Source organism: Acartia tonsa, chromosome 6, assembly GCF_053477335.1.
Source record: "Acartia tonsa isolate MP-2025a chromosome 6, ASM5347733v1, whole genome shotgun sequence".
Taxonomy (NCBI): domain Eukaryota; kingdom Metazoa; phylum Arthropoda; class Copepoda; order Calanoida; family Acartiidae; genus Acartia; species Acartia tonsa.
Window position 1 is genome coordinate 33,379,108 of NC_137265.1, and position 14,467 is coordinate 33,393,574.

Here is a 14,467-nt window from a genome sequence, read left to right on the forward strand (position 1 = left end):
ATCAATGAAATACTCACATACGAACATCCAAGTACTTTATAGTGCACTAGCGGCTACGCCCCTAGAGGCCTCTAGGGGCACTTGAGGAGGGGAGAGTCAAATTTGATAACCCAATTTATTATTTTAGATTTTAAAAGGAAAGTAATTTTTTTTTTGGGGGGGGTGCCCCCCCTTATTTTTAATTTTAATTAAAAATAAAAAAAAATTGGAGGAGTGTAATTTTTTTTCTAGAGGCGAATTCTTTTGGGAGGGTGGTGGTACCCTCCCCCAAAATAGTTATAAACCTTCCCGGGACCTATGAGAAGCTACCCTGTAAAGGAGAACCAGATCGGTTCAGCGGTTAACGAGATCCTTCGGAACAGACAAACAAACATACATCCTGTTACTTTATTATAAGGATACAGGATAGACATTTAACTAAAAATTTTCGTTCAAAATGTATTTGTATTATATTTTTGTTCAGCATTTAATTCTATAATACACTTTATACATGTATATATAGTTACACCAGGGAAGAAAGGGACAATAGAGCATAATTCAAATCGTTATTATTAATTTACACATACGAATCAAAAGAAAGATTATATTATCAATAAATGTATAACCCAAACAACTACCTGGTTCCAGTAGTAGGGACCTTTTTCGTCTGCTAGCAAATTGCTTTCTGCTTTTTTTGTAGCGACTTGGCTGTGTTAATATTTCCGACGCTATCGACTGATATTCAAAGACCCAATTGAAAGTCCACAGCCCATGAACATACAGTTTTTTAACCCCTACCCCCCTCTATTTTTTTACTTTGATATGATATCGTCCATTTTCTTATCCCTAATTCCCTGCTAAACATTTACACAAAGCTTCAAGGTCGTGTATGTCTATTAGGGTGGGTCGATTTTGGACATTTTTTTTCTGAGGCCAAAGCGGGGATCTGCACTCAATTTATATAGATATAATACACCTCTGGGTGATTTAAAATTTATCCTAAGTCTTAAAACCGCTGACGACCAGACATTCAATTGTATAGCTATTTGTAAATGGGAGTCAAAAATTTATTGAATCAGAACTATGGCTTCATGGTGCTCCCTGGAAATGCCTTGAGGAGCTGAGTCAGGAACTTTTGTCCGTTTCAAAAAATCTCGTTCCTAGCCTGAGAAATTCTAAAAAACCTCTACAAATTGGACAATTCTCAATAAACCTTAAAATTTTTTGTTTTTTTAGTGATTTCTAAGGCTAGGAACGAGATATTTTGAAACGGACAAAAGTTCCTGATTCAGCTCCTCAAGGCCTTTCCAGGGAGCACCATGAAGCAATAGTTCTGATTCAAAAAAAAATTTGAATGTCGTCTTTGCATACTAATAAGTAATGAATTATATTTTTGAGTGGTCGTGTTCTAAAACTCAATTTTTTAAAATTCTTTTTCGGTCAGAAATGTTTTTAAGGTTAATTTTATCTGTTGCATATCCCCGCTTTGTCTAATTCCGATATGAACCCACCCTAATGTCTATATCCTATTCTAAAAGTACTTGCATGGTTGTAGGTTTAACCGTCTGTCTGCCAGTAAGATAAGGAAGCCTTCTACTGGTCCTGGCAATGTTTGATTATTTTAAAAGGCTTGGAACTCAAATAAAAGCATTTGTAAGTGTTTTGTAATCCCTAACACCTAAAAACCTATCTTAACCTAACCTTAAACAAATATTATATGTCTGAATTAAGTTATACTAACGGCAGAGCCTCTAGCATCTAGAGGCTCTGTAGTCGAAAGGAAAACGATGGAAATACGAATAGCATAAAACCACCCCAATACTAACTTATAAATAATAAGATAACTTAAAAAAAAACATTTCAGGACCTATGAAAATCTTCTCTAAAATAGAGAATTCTTACTCCTTTATATAATAGGATAAGGAAGAACCATTAAACCTACGGGCGTAATCTAACCAAAAGTTACTTACCCGTCCATAGTATGACATGTAAGGAAGAATTGTGTTAGCTAAGTCCCCTCCAACAGCGTCCCAAAATATATCAACCTAAACAAAAACAAAATTTAAAAGCAGAAGAAAATAAACATTACAGAGATATACAGACATTATGAGGGAAGCTAAGCGTTATTAACTTAAATACTGCAATTTCTTAAATCTTCTTCTGGAGATTTCAACGCTTCAAAAGAAAGGTAACGTTTGAAGCAACAATTATAAATTTTATCATAGATTTTAAAGTAGGGGTTTATTTGTAAGCGAATTAAGATCTCTAAAACGTCTCAAGTTAAAGGTTTTTTTTATAGGGGAGCTTGGATATGATCATTCGATATTTAGATTTATCAATAAAAATTTTGCCCTTAAGTAGCGTAGCAATAACAAAAATGAAAAAAAACCGGCCGAAGTTACTTAAGAACGAAACCATTTTATAGAGTAGTGGTGTAATAATAATATTAAGTTTTCGTAATTGTTTAGTTAATGTGTTTATAGATAAAACTTGAAGATATATTTTCCTAAATGTATTTTGTTAATGATTTTCTATTTAAAAGATGCCATAACACTGTAGTTGACAATTATCCATTGAAAGAGAACAATATTCTAATAATCATTTTTATAAGCGCAGCTACTCCATAACTTATTTTCGTACGTTTGTCAGTCTGTCTGACGGTTTGTTAAAAAGTTATTAAGAAAATTGACTATACATTCCTTCATCATTGACAGATTTTAAATGAGGTTATTACGGACAAAAATGTCATATTCAGTGATTTATTGACACTATCTTATCATCGTGGTACAAAATGTCTAATCTATCATTGTTCTAACTTTTCTGTCAGTCAAAAAAAGTTCTATTGAGACAATACCAAGCAGTAATAATTATTATTTAAGAATATGTTTACATTCAAAACAAGCTTTTATATCTGATTGGGGGAAAAGTTGACGGCAAAATTGTTCTACTTCTGGTGAAAGCTCCCCCTGTAGATTTTTGTTAAAAATGAAGCTTATCTATAATTAAGGTCGTTCCGTACGTACGTCAGTCTGTCCGTAACGGTTAACTCTTTTCGTTAATTTAGGCATGTTATTTTATTTTCAGAGAATATGTCCCTCCCATAAATACACACACGCTTGACTAGAGAAAATAGGACTTAATTAACTGCCACCTCCCCCCCCCCCGGAAAAGTCCGAGCATTTTGACTCTAAGGGATGATGCTAATTTAGTAAACAATAAACTTTACTAATATAGGAATATGTAAATAAGCATAAGAATATTCTTTTTTTTAAATTACAGATATTATAAAAAATGAGAAAGCAAATCAGTTTTGAAAATTAAAAGAATTAAAAAGCTGTAACAACAAAAATGTTATTTACGACAATAAATGACAATACTTGCCAAAAAGAAATTATAAATATGTTATAATAATTTCTCTAATTTTACTGAATAGTACTTTACTGTTCTTTTTATTTTACTTGCGGACCCAGCTCCAGTGTTTAATAATGGAAGAACAGAAAAATAGTATGAAATTATCCCAAGAATTAAATTTAGAAATAAAATAATCTTATAGCTTCCCAGGACCTATATGAAGCTTCCCTAAATTGAAGGACTCAATCGATTCAGTGGTTAGCAAGATCTTTTAAGAACAAAAACCTTACTACTTTATCCAATGTACTTATCTTTTCTCCCTGCAAAAGCATAAATTTTCCCGCTCATTCTTCTTTTTTTCACCCCTCCCCCCCATCCGGAAAAATGTAACCCCCTATTCGGAAACTAAACATCATTTTCGGAAAAAAAATGTCCAAAAATTTGGACACAGAAATGGGATGTTTATTTCCTCGGGAAACAGATATAACATCAAAAAAGTCAAATCTATAAATTTTTGTTAAAGCGTAGCTCTTCTATATTTAGTCTATCAGCCCATCCAAAGTGGATGGCTCTGATCATTATTTAATGCTAGTTAGAATTGTCCAATTTTTTTTTAATGTTCAATTCAAATATGTTGTTATTTTGAAACCAAATTTTTACAAAGATAAATAACTTATAATCTTGCTTTTTTAATAGTAATTCCTAGGATCTTAAGGCACAGTTTTATAAGCGAGGCATCTCTATACTAAAAGTCCTAAAATCTAAGTATGTCTATTGTCCAACCTTATTATACATCCTGAATTCAATCAATTTTGAGACTGAAACTCTTCAAGTGTTAATGTTTGTTTGTCTATCTGTCTGTCTGTCTGATTTGCGAGCTTTTGTTGTTCTTGTTTCTAGATGCGTAGCATCTCTATAAAGTTGTATGACTTTCCATGGATAATTCTCTATATGATTGGCGCTGAAAAGTTGCTTCAATTAGGTGCAGCTTCTGCTAAAATTGGATGATCGCTCTGTTAATTACTATGAAGTCTAAATTATATAATTATGTACGGAAGGAACTTGGGTAAATATGTATATTAGTTGTTCATGCAATTAAGCTGATAATTCTTTGATATTAAATAGCAATAAATACTTATTAATCAGGTGTTCATATATGTCATTAATATAGTCTAAAACCTGATCAGCGATTGTTTTCAAAAAAAAAGACATAGAAACATAAAATTGAAGAACACATTCAGTAATTTTTTTGTATACAGGTAAATGAAAATCAATCGATGCTTCAATAGTGCCTTTTAGTTCCTTTTTGGCCTTTATATAGCAGGAAAATCTAAGTAAAGTTAAAACAAAATTTTGGAGGCACATCCACTAGTTATTCTAAAAATATATTATACTTTTATGTATTGAATTGATCTTTCATCTTAAAACTTTGCATAGAAAGAAACACTATCAATATGGTTAATCATCACTTTTTGTTTATTTATTTATATCCGTCCATCAAAGGAAGTTTTAAAAATCGCCTCCAATATTGTTTTTTTTTATGTTTTATAGGAAGCTTTCTATATGCAATAAAGTCTCATCCCTCATAGGAAAAGGAAACCTCTAGATAGATATAATATCTAGATCATTTCAATTTTATATTACAGTACATTTTCAACAAAGAATACTCTTTTACTTAGCTGTAAATTTGTGTTAAAGATGACTTTAGGAAGTGTCTTGGCTTTGGTAGGGTTAGGAAAGGATATTGTTGATTATATCAAGAGTTTGGGTGGGGAGGGTGCTCACTCAATACCACGTACCGTCATTTTTGAAAGTATTAGTTTCGTAAGTTTTACATATTATTAATTTCTTATAAGTATTTTTGAGAAAATGAAAAAAAGGGGGGGGGGGTGCGCGGGGGGAGAGTAGCTTTTCGTTTGTTTGTTATTCTAGAACAGGTTAGGTTAGATTGTATTTGGTAATGAGTAGCCCCACAGGATTTAGGGCACTGCAAGTATAGACCCAACAGGGTTAGGCAGCCCGCAGGGATCAGGCATAATAAATAAAAGTATCCCATTCCCCTTATTTTAAATCTATATAAAAAATAGGTTGGGGGGAGGGAATTTAGGAAAATCTGCCTTTAAGATTAAAAACTAAAGTAATGTTTTTTTAGTGATAATGATATACCTTTGACAATTTGATTTAATGTTATTTTTGTAAAATTAATAAATAGGTTGTCTTGCCTAATTGCGTGGACACCTGGGGTGGGTTGATGGAAGGATATATTGCTTGACACGTGCTATATATGTGTGTGCGAATGGGGCGTTTGTCCATAGTTAGGTATGGAGACCGCTCTTCTATGAGTACTACTAAATCCTAATTTTAATGTAATACACATAGACATTCTCATCGTCGGTTCGTTTGTTTAGAATGCTTAACCCTCTATTCCCACAAGTATAATACGAATTTGGTTGAGCTGGTGGAAGCTCAACAAAAGACCCACGCGAAGTATTATGTTGCTTTAACCTAAGAATAAATGGTTGGTTTTGATATTCGATCAGAATTATATAAGTATATTTAAGTATTAAGGAAGGAAAATGTTTTTATAAAGTGTATTTATATTACAAGTGCATATGTTAAGTATGAAAATATTTACAGGATAAGTGTTAAAATTATAAGTAGAGTAGGACAGAAATGTGCCCTAAGTCCCAAGCAGTGAATTGTGCTAAGTGTTAGAGTTCTAACATAAGGCCTGAGCTCAATTCATGCTAAGTACTAAGGGGCCTAAATTTAAACTACAATGCATGCCAAACAACTAAGTCATTACCTTTTAAAGCCAGAAAGAGAAGTTGATGGTAGGAGAGTTAATAAATAACTGAATAAATTCAAGAGGTACATGCTATAACATTAGCTCTGGACCAGGATTTTAGTGTTTGTCTGTGCAATTAAATATCTGTGTGTTAATATGTGACGTAAATCAGGCATGGTTGTAGGCATACATATATGTACTGGTTGTTTATATGATTACATTAACTATAAACATAATATCTTTAATAAACATATACTATTAGCAAATCACATACAGATTACCATGAATAGGCTAGCGTTACCCGTATATGGTGTCATATAGGTAAAGATAGGCCTATGAATGCATAAATTGATACAAATAATGCCTTGGGCCTAGCTAAAGTAATTGTGTCTTGCCCCTGAGTGCTACTAGATAATTGCAGGGCACGTGTCAATCAAAGATTCATAATATGATCTATAAAGTGTTGACTTTATATCAAGCATAGATAGATAGTTGTGGATGCGAAGCATTTCTGTAAAAGTCTCGTATGTACGTTCAAAGAATTTGAAAATTGAGGATCGCATCTCCATATACATGCATTCAAATACAGGGTCTTTTTTATTTATATTTTAGTAATCTAAAGGATATGCTTATAATGATGTATGCTAAAATATAGGTATAACTTACTTGTAAAAATGTACATCTAAATACCATTTTAGGTCACATGCAAAATTTAGGGCTTTGCTGCTATAAAACCCAATTCTTTTATGGGACCCTGTAGCCTATATTACAATATGTCCAAGTACTTATGTATAAAACAAATGGTTTTATCTCCTAAAACCAGGGAGGGAGGAAGGGAGATTATACTGTAAATTTCACTGAAACCCAAAGTTTTATAAACACGATCTCACATTGGTTGGCTTAAATACTTTGGATACTTTTGTTAAAACCTTAAATGTCCAATCTTTTCAACCAATGATTTAAATCTACAGAATGGGTAATTATGTTTCTTGTAATCGGATGTGTTTATCAACTAATCGCCTATTGTCTTATCCCTTTAGATTCTTGCCTCAATCTAATGTATCTATTTCAAACAAACATAGAGTAATTTTTTAAGATTGTTAAAAAGAAGATGGCTTTATGACTAACAATGAAAACGGCCAATATCGATCAATAGAGAATGAGATCTTGGCTACAGATTAAAACATTACTAGAAACCTATATCTTCACTTATATTTTAGTCTCATGTTAATATATTTCAAAAGTACAGTGGCTAATTACAAGAAAAATGTCCTTACTTTAAATTTCTATTCAATGCAATTTTTCAGGCTGTTCAAATTTTGTCAGACTTACAGTGGAAAAAAGTGACTCATTTTGGATTATATTTTTTAATAAAACAAAGTTTTGTCCCTAGCCTCTTTACATTTATAACGTTTCTCTTAAAAGAAAAATCGACTTAAACTAACAATAAACTAAACTTTTATTACCTTTTATAAAAAGACTTTTAAACAAGCCTTAGATTTTTACTTTTTTGAAAATATTCTAAAATTTCTACTGTGATATGGTTGAGTGCACACCTGTTGGTGAATTATTGCCTCAAGGCTTTAACCCCTAACAATACGGACATTTTGGAAGCGTAGCATCTCTATATGAACTACTAGCAGCTACGACTCTAGAGGTCTAAAGGTGAACTAAAGATGGGGACGGAAGGTAACTCCCTTTCCCAATTTTCAATTTGAGTTTTATATAGTAAAAGTAAAAAATTTTAGGGGTGTCATTTAGTTCTTGGGGTGATTTCTCTTGGGAGGGTGGAGAAACCCTCCCTAAAAATAGTTATAAATCTTCGCTAATGAACTTATAAGAAGCTTCACTGTAAAGGTTAACCATATAGGTTTAGCGGTTTGAGAGATCCTTCGCTACAGACAGAACTATATAATATGATACCCAGAACCGTTCAATAAAAATTATTTATAAAAAAATTGGCATTCTTTAAAATGATAAGACCTATGGTAATACAATCATTTTGATTTAGGTAGCAATTTGGCTTAACAAAACTGAAATATTCAGTAGAATAACTTTTTGCTTCTCGCATTTATATTTTTTGCAGAAGTTTTTATTTAAAGAAGTCATAACATTTCTAAAACTGTTACATTTTGTAATGCAGTACACATACTTTTCCTGTATTTAAATTATTTTCATTTCGCGCACTACTTGTTGTGTCCTACTTGTTGGACATCAAACAATAAACTCATTTTTACTCAGTAACTCTTACATCTGACAAAAGACCAATCAAGAGCAGAAAGGATACAAAAAGAGAAGCGTCGCATATGAAATTATATTTATAGATTAATGCATATAAATTTCAATGTCTACATATCAGATGTTTAACATAAAAAATATAGATTGAAGCTTAGTACTTTTAAAGAAGTGGTTAATGGGTTAATAATAAGGAATTAAATACTCTCATTTATAATAGGAATATTCAAAAGAGAAATTACTTAGGTTTCATGTTCATGGATATATTTTTTAGATCATAGAGTATCTTCGCTAGTAATTAAAATGCAAATATCATTAATCAAGTAGTTGCTACAATTTAGTTTTGTATTTTCAAATCTAATTTTATCATAGCAATATGGACAATAAGACAATAATAGTTATGTAGATGCCTATTGGTCAGGGGATTTTTCACAAGAAATCTTTAAAAACATACTTACCCCATTAGGAGCTGCTATATTGAGTGCTTGTTTTACATCTTGTGTTTTATAGTTGAAAGCCCAGTCGTACATTAATTCTGTTTTTATCCATGATGCCTGAAATAAGATTATTATCTGCTATTGACATATCTCTCCTAGTCGTACATTAATTCTGTTTTTATCCATGATGCCTGAAATAAAATTATTATCTACTATGGACATATCTCTCCTAGTAGTATATTAATTCTGTTTTTATCCATGATGCCTAGAATAAGATTATTATCTGCTATGGATATATCTCTCCTAGTAGTACATTAATTCTGTTTTTATCCATGATGCCTAAAATAAGATTATTATCTGCTATGGATATATCTCTCCTAGTCGTACATTAATTCTGTTTTTATCCAGGATGCCTGAAATAAGATTATTATCTGCTATGGACATATCTCTCCTAGTAGTACAATAATTTTATCTATGATGCCTAAATTAATTCTGTAAATATTCAAAGGGGTATAGAAGGACAGTAAAAATAGCTTAAACCCATCGCAAGGCTTTAATTCTAAAAAAGGATAGCCTAAAACTATTAATGACCTTGTTGAACATTCCTTCAAAAGGAAAACTCAATAGGTTCTTTAGTTATTGAAATCTTAAGCTACAGACAAACAAAACTTTACTAGATGACCAGTTCAATCATTTAACCAGTTCTTTAAATAATAAGCAAAGCTTTTAGAACGAATATGTTCAACATAATTAGATTTAAGCCTCAATTTTTTAGTATCTTAGCTTCAAGCATGTAATACAGACATACAAACGCAGGTATCCATATATAGATTAGCTTTTCTACAATTAAATTTTACCTTGTCGCTACAACCAGTAAAACCAATCACTCGTAACCCCATATGTCTGAACAAAAATAAATTTATAAGGAATTGTTTAACATGATATTAACGTTGTTATTAAAATAAAGAATTTTACTCTTTATCGTCTCAGTAATCATTAATTTAAGCGTAAAATCAATACCATACGTAAAACATGTAAAAACCTTCTGATAATGAGTTGTTAAAATATAAATTACTTTTACATGGTTTTAAAATGATTAGGATAATTCTAACATGCATTAATTTACAATCAAAGTTATCCTTAAAATTGAAAAGCTTTGCTTATTATCAGGTAGGGAATGGACATTGGGCTGTTTATTACACTAGTCCCCAAAGTTTTAGAATATTGTTTTCTTATTCAGTGGCTTAACAACTTTGGAGACAATTGATGCATTTTGATTGGTAAGTTCAATAAGTTGAGTGTCCAAACTATCCAACCACTTATTGTAATCTTCGGAAGGTGTGATTTTGAACATCATCATAGGGGATGTACATGAATTTATCGGCCATTGTCTTATCCCCTTAGATCCCTGGCTTATGATAATTAGCCTGAAATTGTTGTATGATAATTCTACATGAAAAGAAAAACAATGATCGTAAATCAAGAAATAAGTCAATTAAACTGATAAATTTAAGCGTTAGAAACACACGAAAGTTTTTTCTTAACCCACTAAAAAAGGTTTTTAAAAGTAAATCTTTTCTATAATTAGGGTTGGTCGTTCCACTCGTTAGTCCGGAAGGTAAGCTCTTATCGTTAATTTGAACAAGTTAGAATTATCCCATCGGTTTCAAACTTTGTATGAAGATTCCCATAATATTTAGGTACAATTTAGGAAGCATAGCAACTCCATTCAGTCTGACAATCTACAAGTGTTACTATTCGTTTGTCCTACCATTTCATTATCATCCTTGTTTTCACAAGAATTCTGATAAAAATAAGATATTAGTAGCGCAGCAATATAAAGATAAGATCATAACACCAAAAATAATGTTTCAAATGAATAATTTGAATTAAAACAATGATGACAACTTCCATTAAAGCGAAATTCACATTGTGTGTAAATTTGTTGTAAGATTGCATAAATACAGAATACAGTTTAGGGACATTCTTACATTTTCATGACTTGAATAGCTCTTAAAATTATACTTTGTTGTGCTAGGAATTATACCAGGGGCGTCCAAGCTTTTTTTTTTGGGGGGGGTAAAAATTTTTAGGGGGGGGTAAAAATTTTTAGGGGGGGGGGGTAATTCGTGTTTGGGGGGGGGGTAAAATGGCGCGCGAAGCGCGCCGAAATTTTTTTTTACCCCCCCCAAAATTTTTACCCCGGGGGTAAAATTTGATTGGGGGGGGTAATTACCCCCCCTAAAGTCTGTTGGGGGGGGGGTAAATACTCCCCCCAAATCTGTTGGGGGGGGTAATTACCCCCCCCAAACTAATTTACCCCGGGGGTAAAATTTTTTGGGGGGGTAATTTAATTATGTAAAAAAAGCACCTACCTAATCTATTAAGTAAATAAGTACTATCCTATAACATAAAGTAGTAAGTAAGGTTTATTTGACTATAGCTTCAGATTTCATTACTTTTAATACTAAGTTCTCCTTTTTAGGAAAGCTTCACATAGATCCCATGATGGTTCCACACTATTATAGGTCAATCCTTTGAGTGGTTTTAGGCTATTTTTCTCCTCCCTTTTTACCCTTTAGAAAACACGAGTTCTTAGATGCTAAGGGCGCCACTACTATTCAAATATATAGTAGTATCTCATTCTTTAGAACATAAAAATACAATAATTAACTCACTAACCAATGAACCAATATGATTATACTTTAAAGTGAAGCGTCTTATAGGTCCTGGTAAGTTTTGAGACACTAACTAGTTTTGAGACACCCTGACATCCTCCCAAAAGAAATCGCCTATAGAAATTCTTTTTCATTATTTAATGAAATATTTAATTTAGTTAGGTATCTATTTTATGGAATCTTCAGTGCTTTACAATTACATCATAGATCCCCGGGATGTTTTTAGCCCTTATAAAGGCCCAAGCAAATAAAACATGATCAAACTATTAAATTTTTTTTTTAAGAACATTCAATTTGGGGGGGGGGTAAATACCCCCCCCAAAAAATTTTTTTTAAAGAACATTTATTTTGGGGGGGGGGGTAATTACCCCCCCCCCAAAATCGTTTGGGGGGGGGGGTAAATACCCCCCCCCCCCCAAAATCGTTGGGGGTGCCTACGGCACCCCCAAGGTAGGGTTAATTTTTTTTTGGGGGGGATATTGTTCAAAAAATTTTGGGGGTGCCAAATGGCCCATTACCCCCCCCCCTTGGACGCCTATGAATTATACAAAAAAAAATCAGGTTGTTTTAAATTTACATACAGACTTTCTGGCAAACGATGACAGAGTTAGTTCGCTTCCTAAATCGTACCTAACTGTTATCATCCTGCAAAGCTTGATATCTATATGAAAATTCTAACAAACTAAAAAAATGAGGTAAAAAGAGAAAAGAGGAATTAACTTTTTTACAAGACAATGGTTGATAGGAAATGTGGGAAAAGCTATCACGAGAAAATCTGTTAAATAAAATAAATCCGAATCATTAAATCTAAACAGGATATACGGCTGGGTTGGACACTTTAGTTTAGTTATCATATCCCCAGAAATACAGATATATAATTAGATAATTCTCATAGTCATTCTAGTCATCCTTTTTTCCCAGCTTAAAATGACACTCCATGTATATACTACAATTGAATTATAAAAAGTATTGACTACCATATTGATTTAGGTTGTATCTACAGAAAGTTGTTATTAATATAGACAAAGAATTTGAGTAATTTAAAACGAAGCAAACAATCAACTTTTTCTATTTATTTTATCATTCACTATACCAAGAGTATATAACATTAAAACCATTTTGCTTTTATTTTAGTATTCGTTGAAAATTGTCTGTAATACGATGCTATACATAATTTTTCAGTATGGCTGAAAGTCGGTTTTAATCCAGCGGATATTTATGTGGTTCAAAGCCATACTGAAATCATCTAGTCATGTCTCTCTCCCTGTCATTTAAATGAAGAGTATTCCATAAAAAGAAATGAAGCCAATGACTTGGATCTAAAAACCTCACTGGGAATTAACACAGTGGTCTTGAAGTGGTCAAAACAGTAAAAAAATGACAGCAACTTCCACAAAACCTAAGCTCAGCAAATAAGATGGTCAGACAAACGAACATACACTACGAATTTAATATTTTGGCTTATATTTTTGTTTATTATTATTATCATACCAGGAATCAATCATAGCTATTTTCTTAGGCAGGGACCGACCTTAAATGTACAAATGATTTGCTTTTAATATTCTATTTTTGTATCTCTCTTTGAAACGTTATTGAACTTCAAAACTATGTATGATCAGATCATAGCTGAAGGACAACATTAAGCATTTTTACTAGTCATAGTCTTATGTAACAAAAGCACAAAAAATTAAGATAAATCATTAAATTTTATTCCAGTTCAGACCAATGTGCATGTTCGCTAGATTACAAAGCCCTTTATCATAACATGATATCTTAGATTCAACTCTGCTCTGCCAAAAAACCGTTTCAATTAACTTTTATTGGGGGGCAGTTTTAATTTGTGAGTTTCACTCATACTTAAAGAAAGAAATAAGTATTTTGTTAATAAAAACAACATCAATATAAATTCAAGTAAACTTTGGAATAAATCAATATTCTAAATTTTAATGATCGAAATAGATGTAAGATAAATTAAGAGTATTTCATTAAATTCTATTATAAAAAAAAACTTTTTTGGTTTAAATATTTTTTTGATTTGGTATACACATATCAATGGGGGAAAATGGTTGACTCATTAAATCTAAAGTCATAACATAAGAAAAAAGCAAATTATCTATGGAAAGTCAATAATCTACCAAGCTAATTTTTAAAAGCCTATTTTTCTATCTTTTAGAAATATTGAAAAAAGAATATCATATCAAAATAGTTAGAATATCAATTTTTTGTGCTAGATATTACATAATTTGACAGTTCTTACCTAGCTAGCTGTCCAACATGATGACCCATTTAACTGTTCTTACCTGGGTAGCTGTCAAACAGATGATCAATATAGCTGTTCTTACCTGGATATCTGTCCAACAAGTTGACCCATTTAGCTGTTCTTACCTGGCTAGCTGTCGAACAAGATGACCCATTTAACTGTTACTTCCAGGCTTGCTGTCCAACATGATGACCTATTTAGCTTTTTGTACCTGGCTAGCTGTCAAACAAGATGATCAATTTAGCTGTTGATACCTGGCTAGCTGTCCAACAAGATGACCCATTTGTCCTGCTGCACTGGTTATCACAATTGTTTCACCCTCCTCTGCCTTTGCTAGCTCTGTTAAGCCCAGGTAAGCGGTCAACCCAGGTATACCTAAAGATTTATAAAGTTATCTATAATACAAAGTAGAACGATGTCCGTCTGTCTGTATGTCTGAAGCTTAAGATCTCAGTAACCACTGACACGATTAGGCTCTACTCTTCAGAGAATATACCTACTGATCATGTGGTTTTAAACTATTTTCTTGGCGGGTGGGACACCTCCCCCCCCCAAAAAAAAAAAATACTCCCCTTTAAAACTAAAGCTAAAAAAGGGGGTCGACTAACTCCCCTACCCAAAATTTTTTTTTCTTTTAAAATCTAAAATACGAAATACGAAAAAATAGGTCGATCAAACCTCTTGGGGAAAAGCCCCTGGATTCTAGGGCTGGAGCCGCTAGTTTTTATAAACTAATAAT

The 14,467-nt window shown here is 32.3% G+C and overlaps 2 protein-coding genes across 2 annotated transcripts in view; one reads left to right on the forward strand and one right to left on the reverse strand.

Moving 5' to 3' along the window:
* The window catches only part of LOC145322438 (uncharacterized), a 442,211-nt gene that overhangs the window by 407,764 nt on the left and 19,980 nt on the right, over nucleotides 1–14,467 (forward strand). The gene's annotated exons all lie outside the window — the stretch shown is intronic.
* Nucleotides 1–14,467, reverse strand: part of LOC145323076 (prostaglandin reductase 1-like) — a 65,321-nt gene that overhangs the window by 17,943 nt on the left and 32,911 nt on the right. Inside the window, exons 7-10 of the mRNA XM_080165457.1 lie at nucleotides 13,983–14,103; nucleotides 9,648–9,693; nucleotides 8,812–8,907; nucleotides 1,950–2,024 (exon numbers count right to left, since the gene is read on the reverse strand). Coding sequence (XP_080021583.1) covers nucleotides 1,950–2,024; nucleotides 8,812–8,907; nucleotides 9,648–9,693; nucleotides 13,983–14,103 — 338 coding nt within the window. The remainder of the gene's footprint in view (nucleotides 1–1,949; nucleotides 2,025–8,811; nucleotides 8,908–9,647; nucleotides 9,694–13,982; nucleotides 14,104–14,467) is intronic.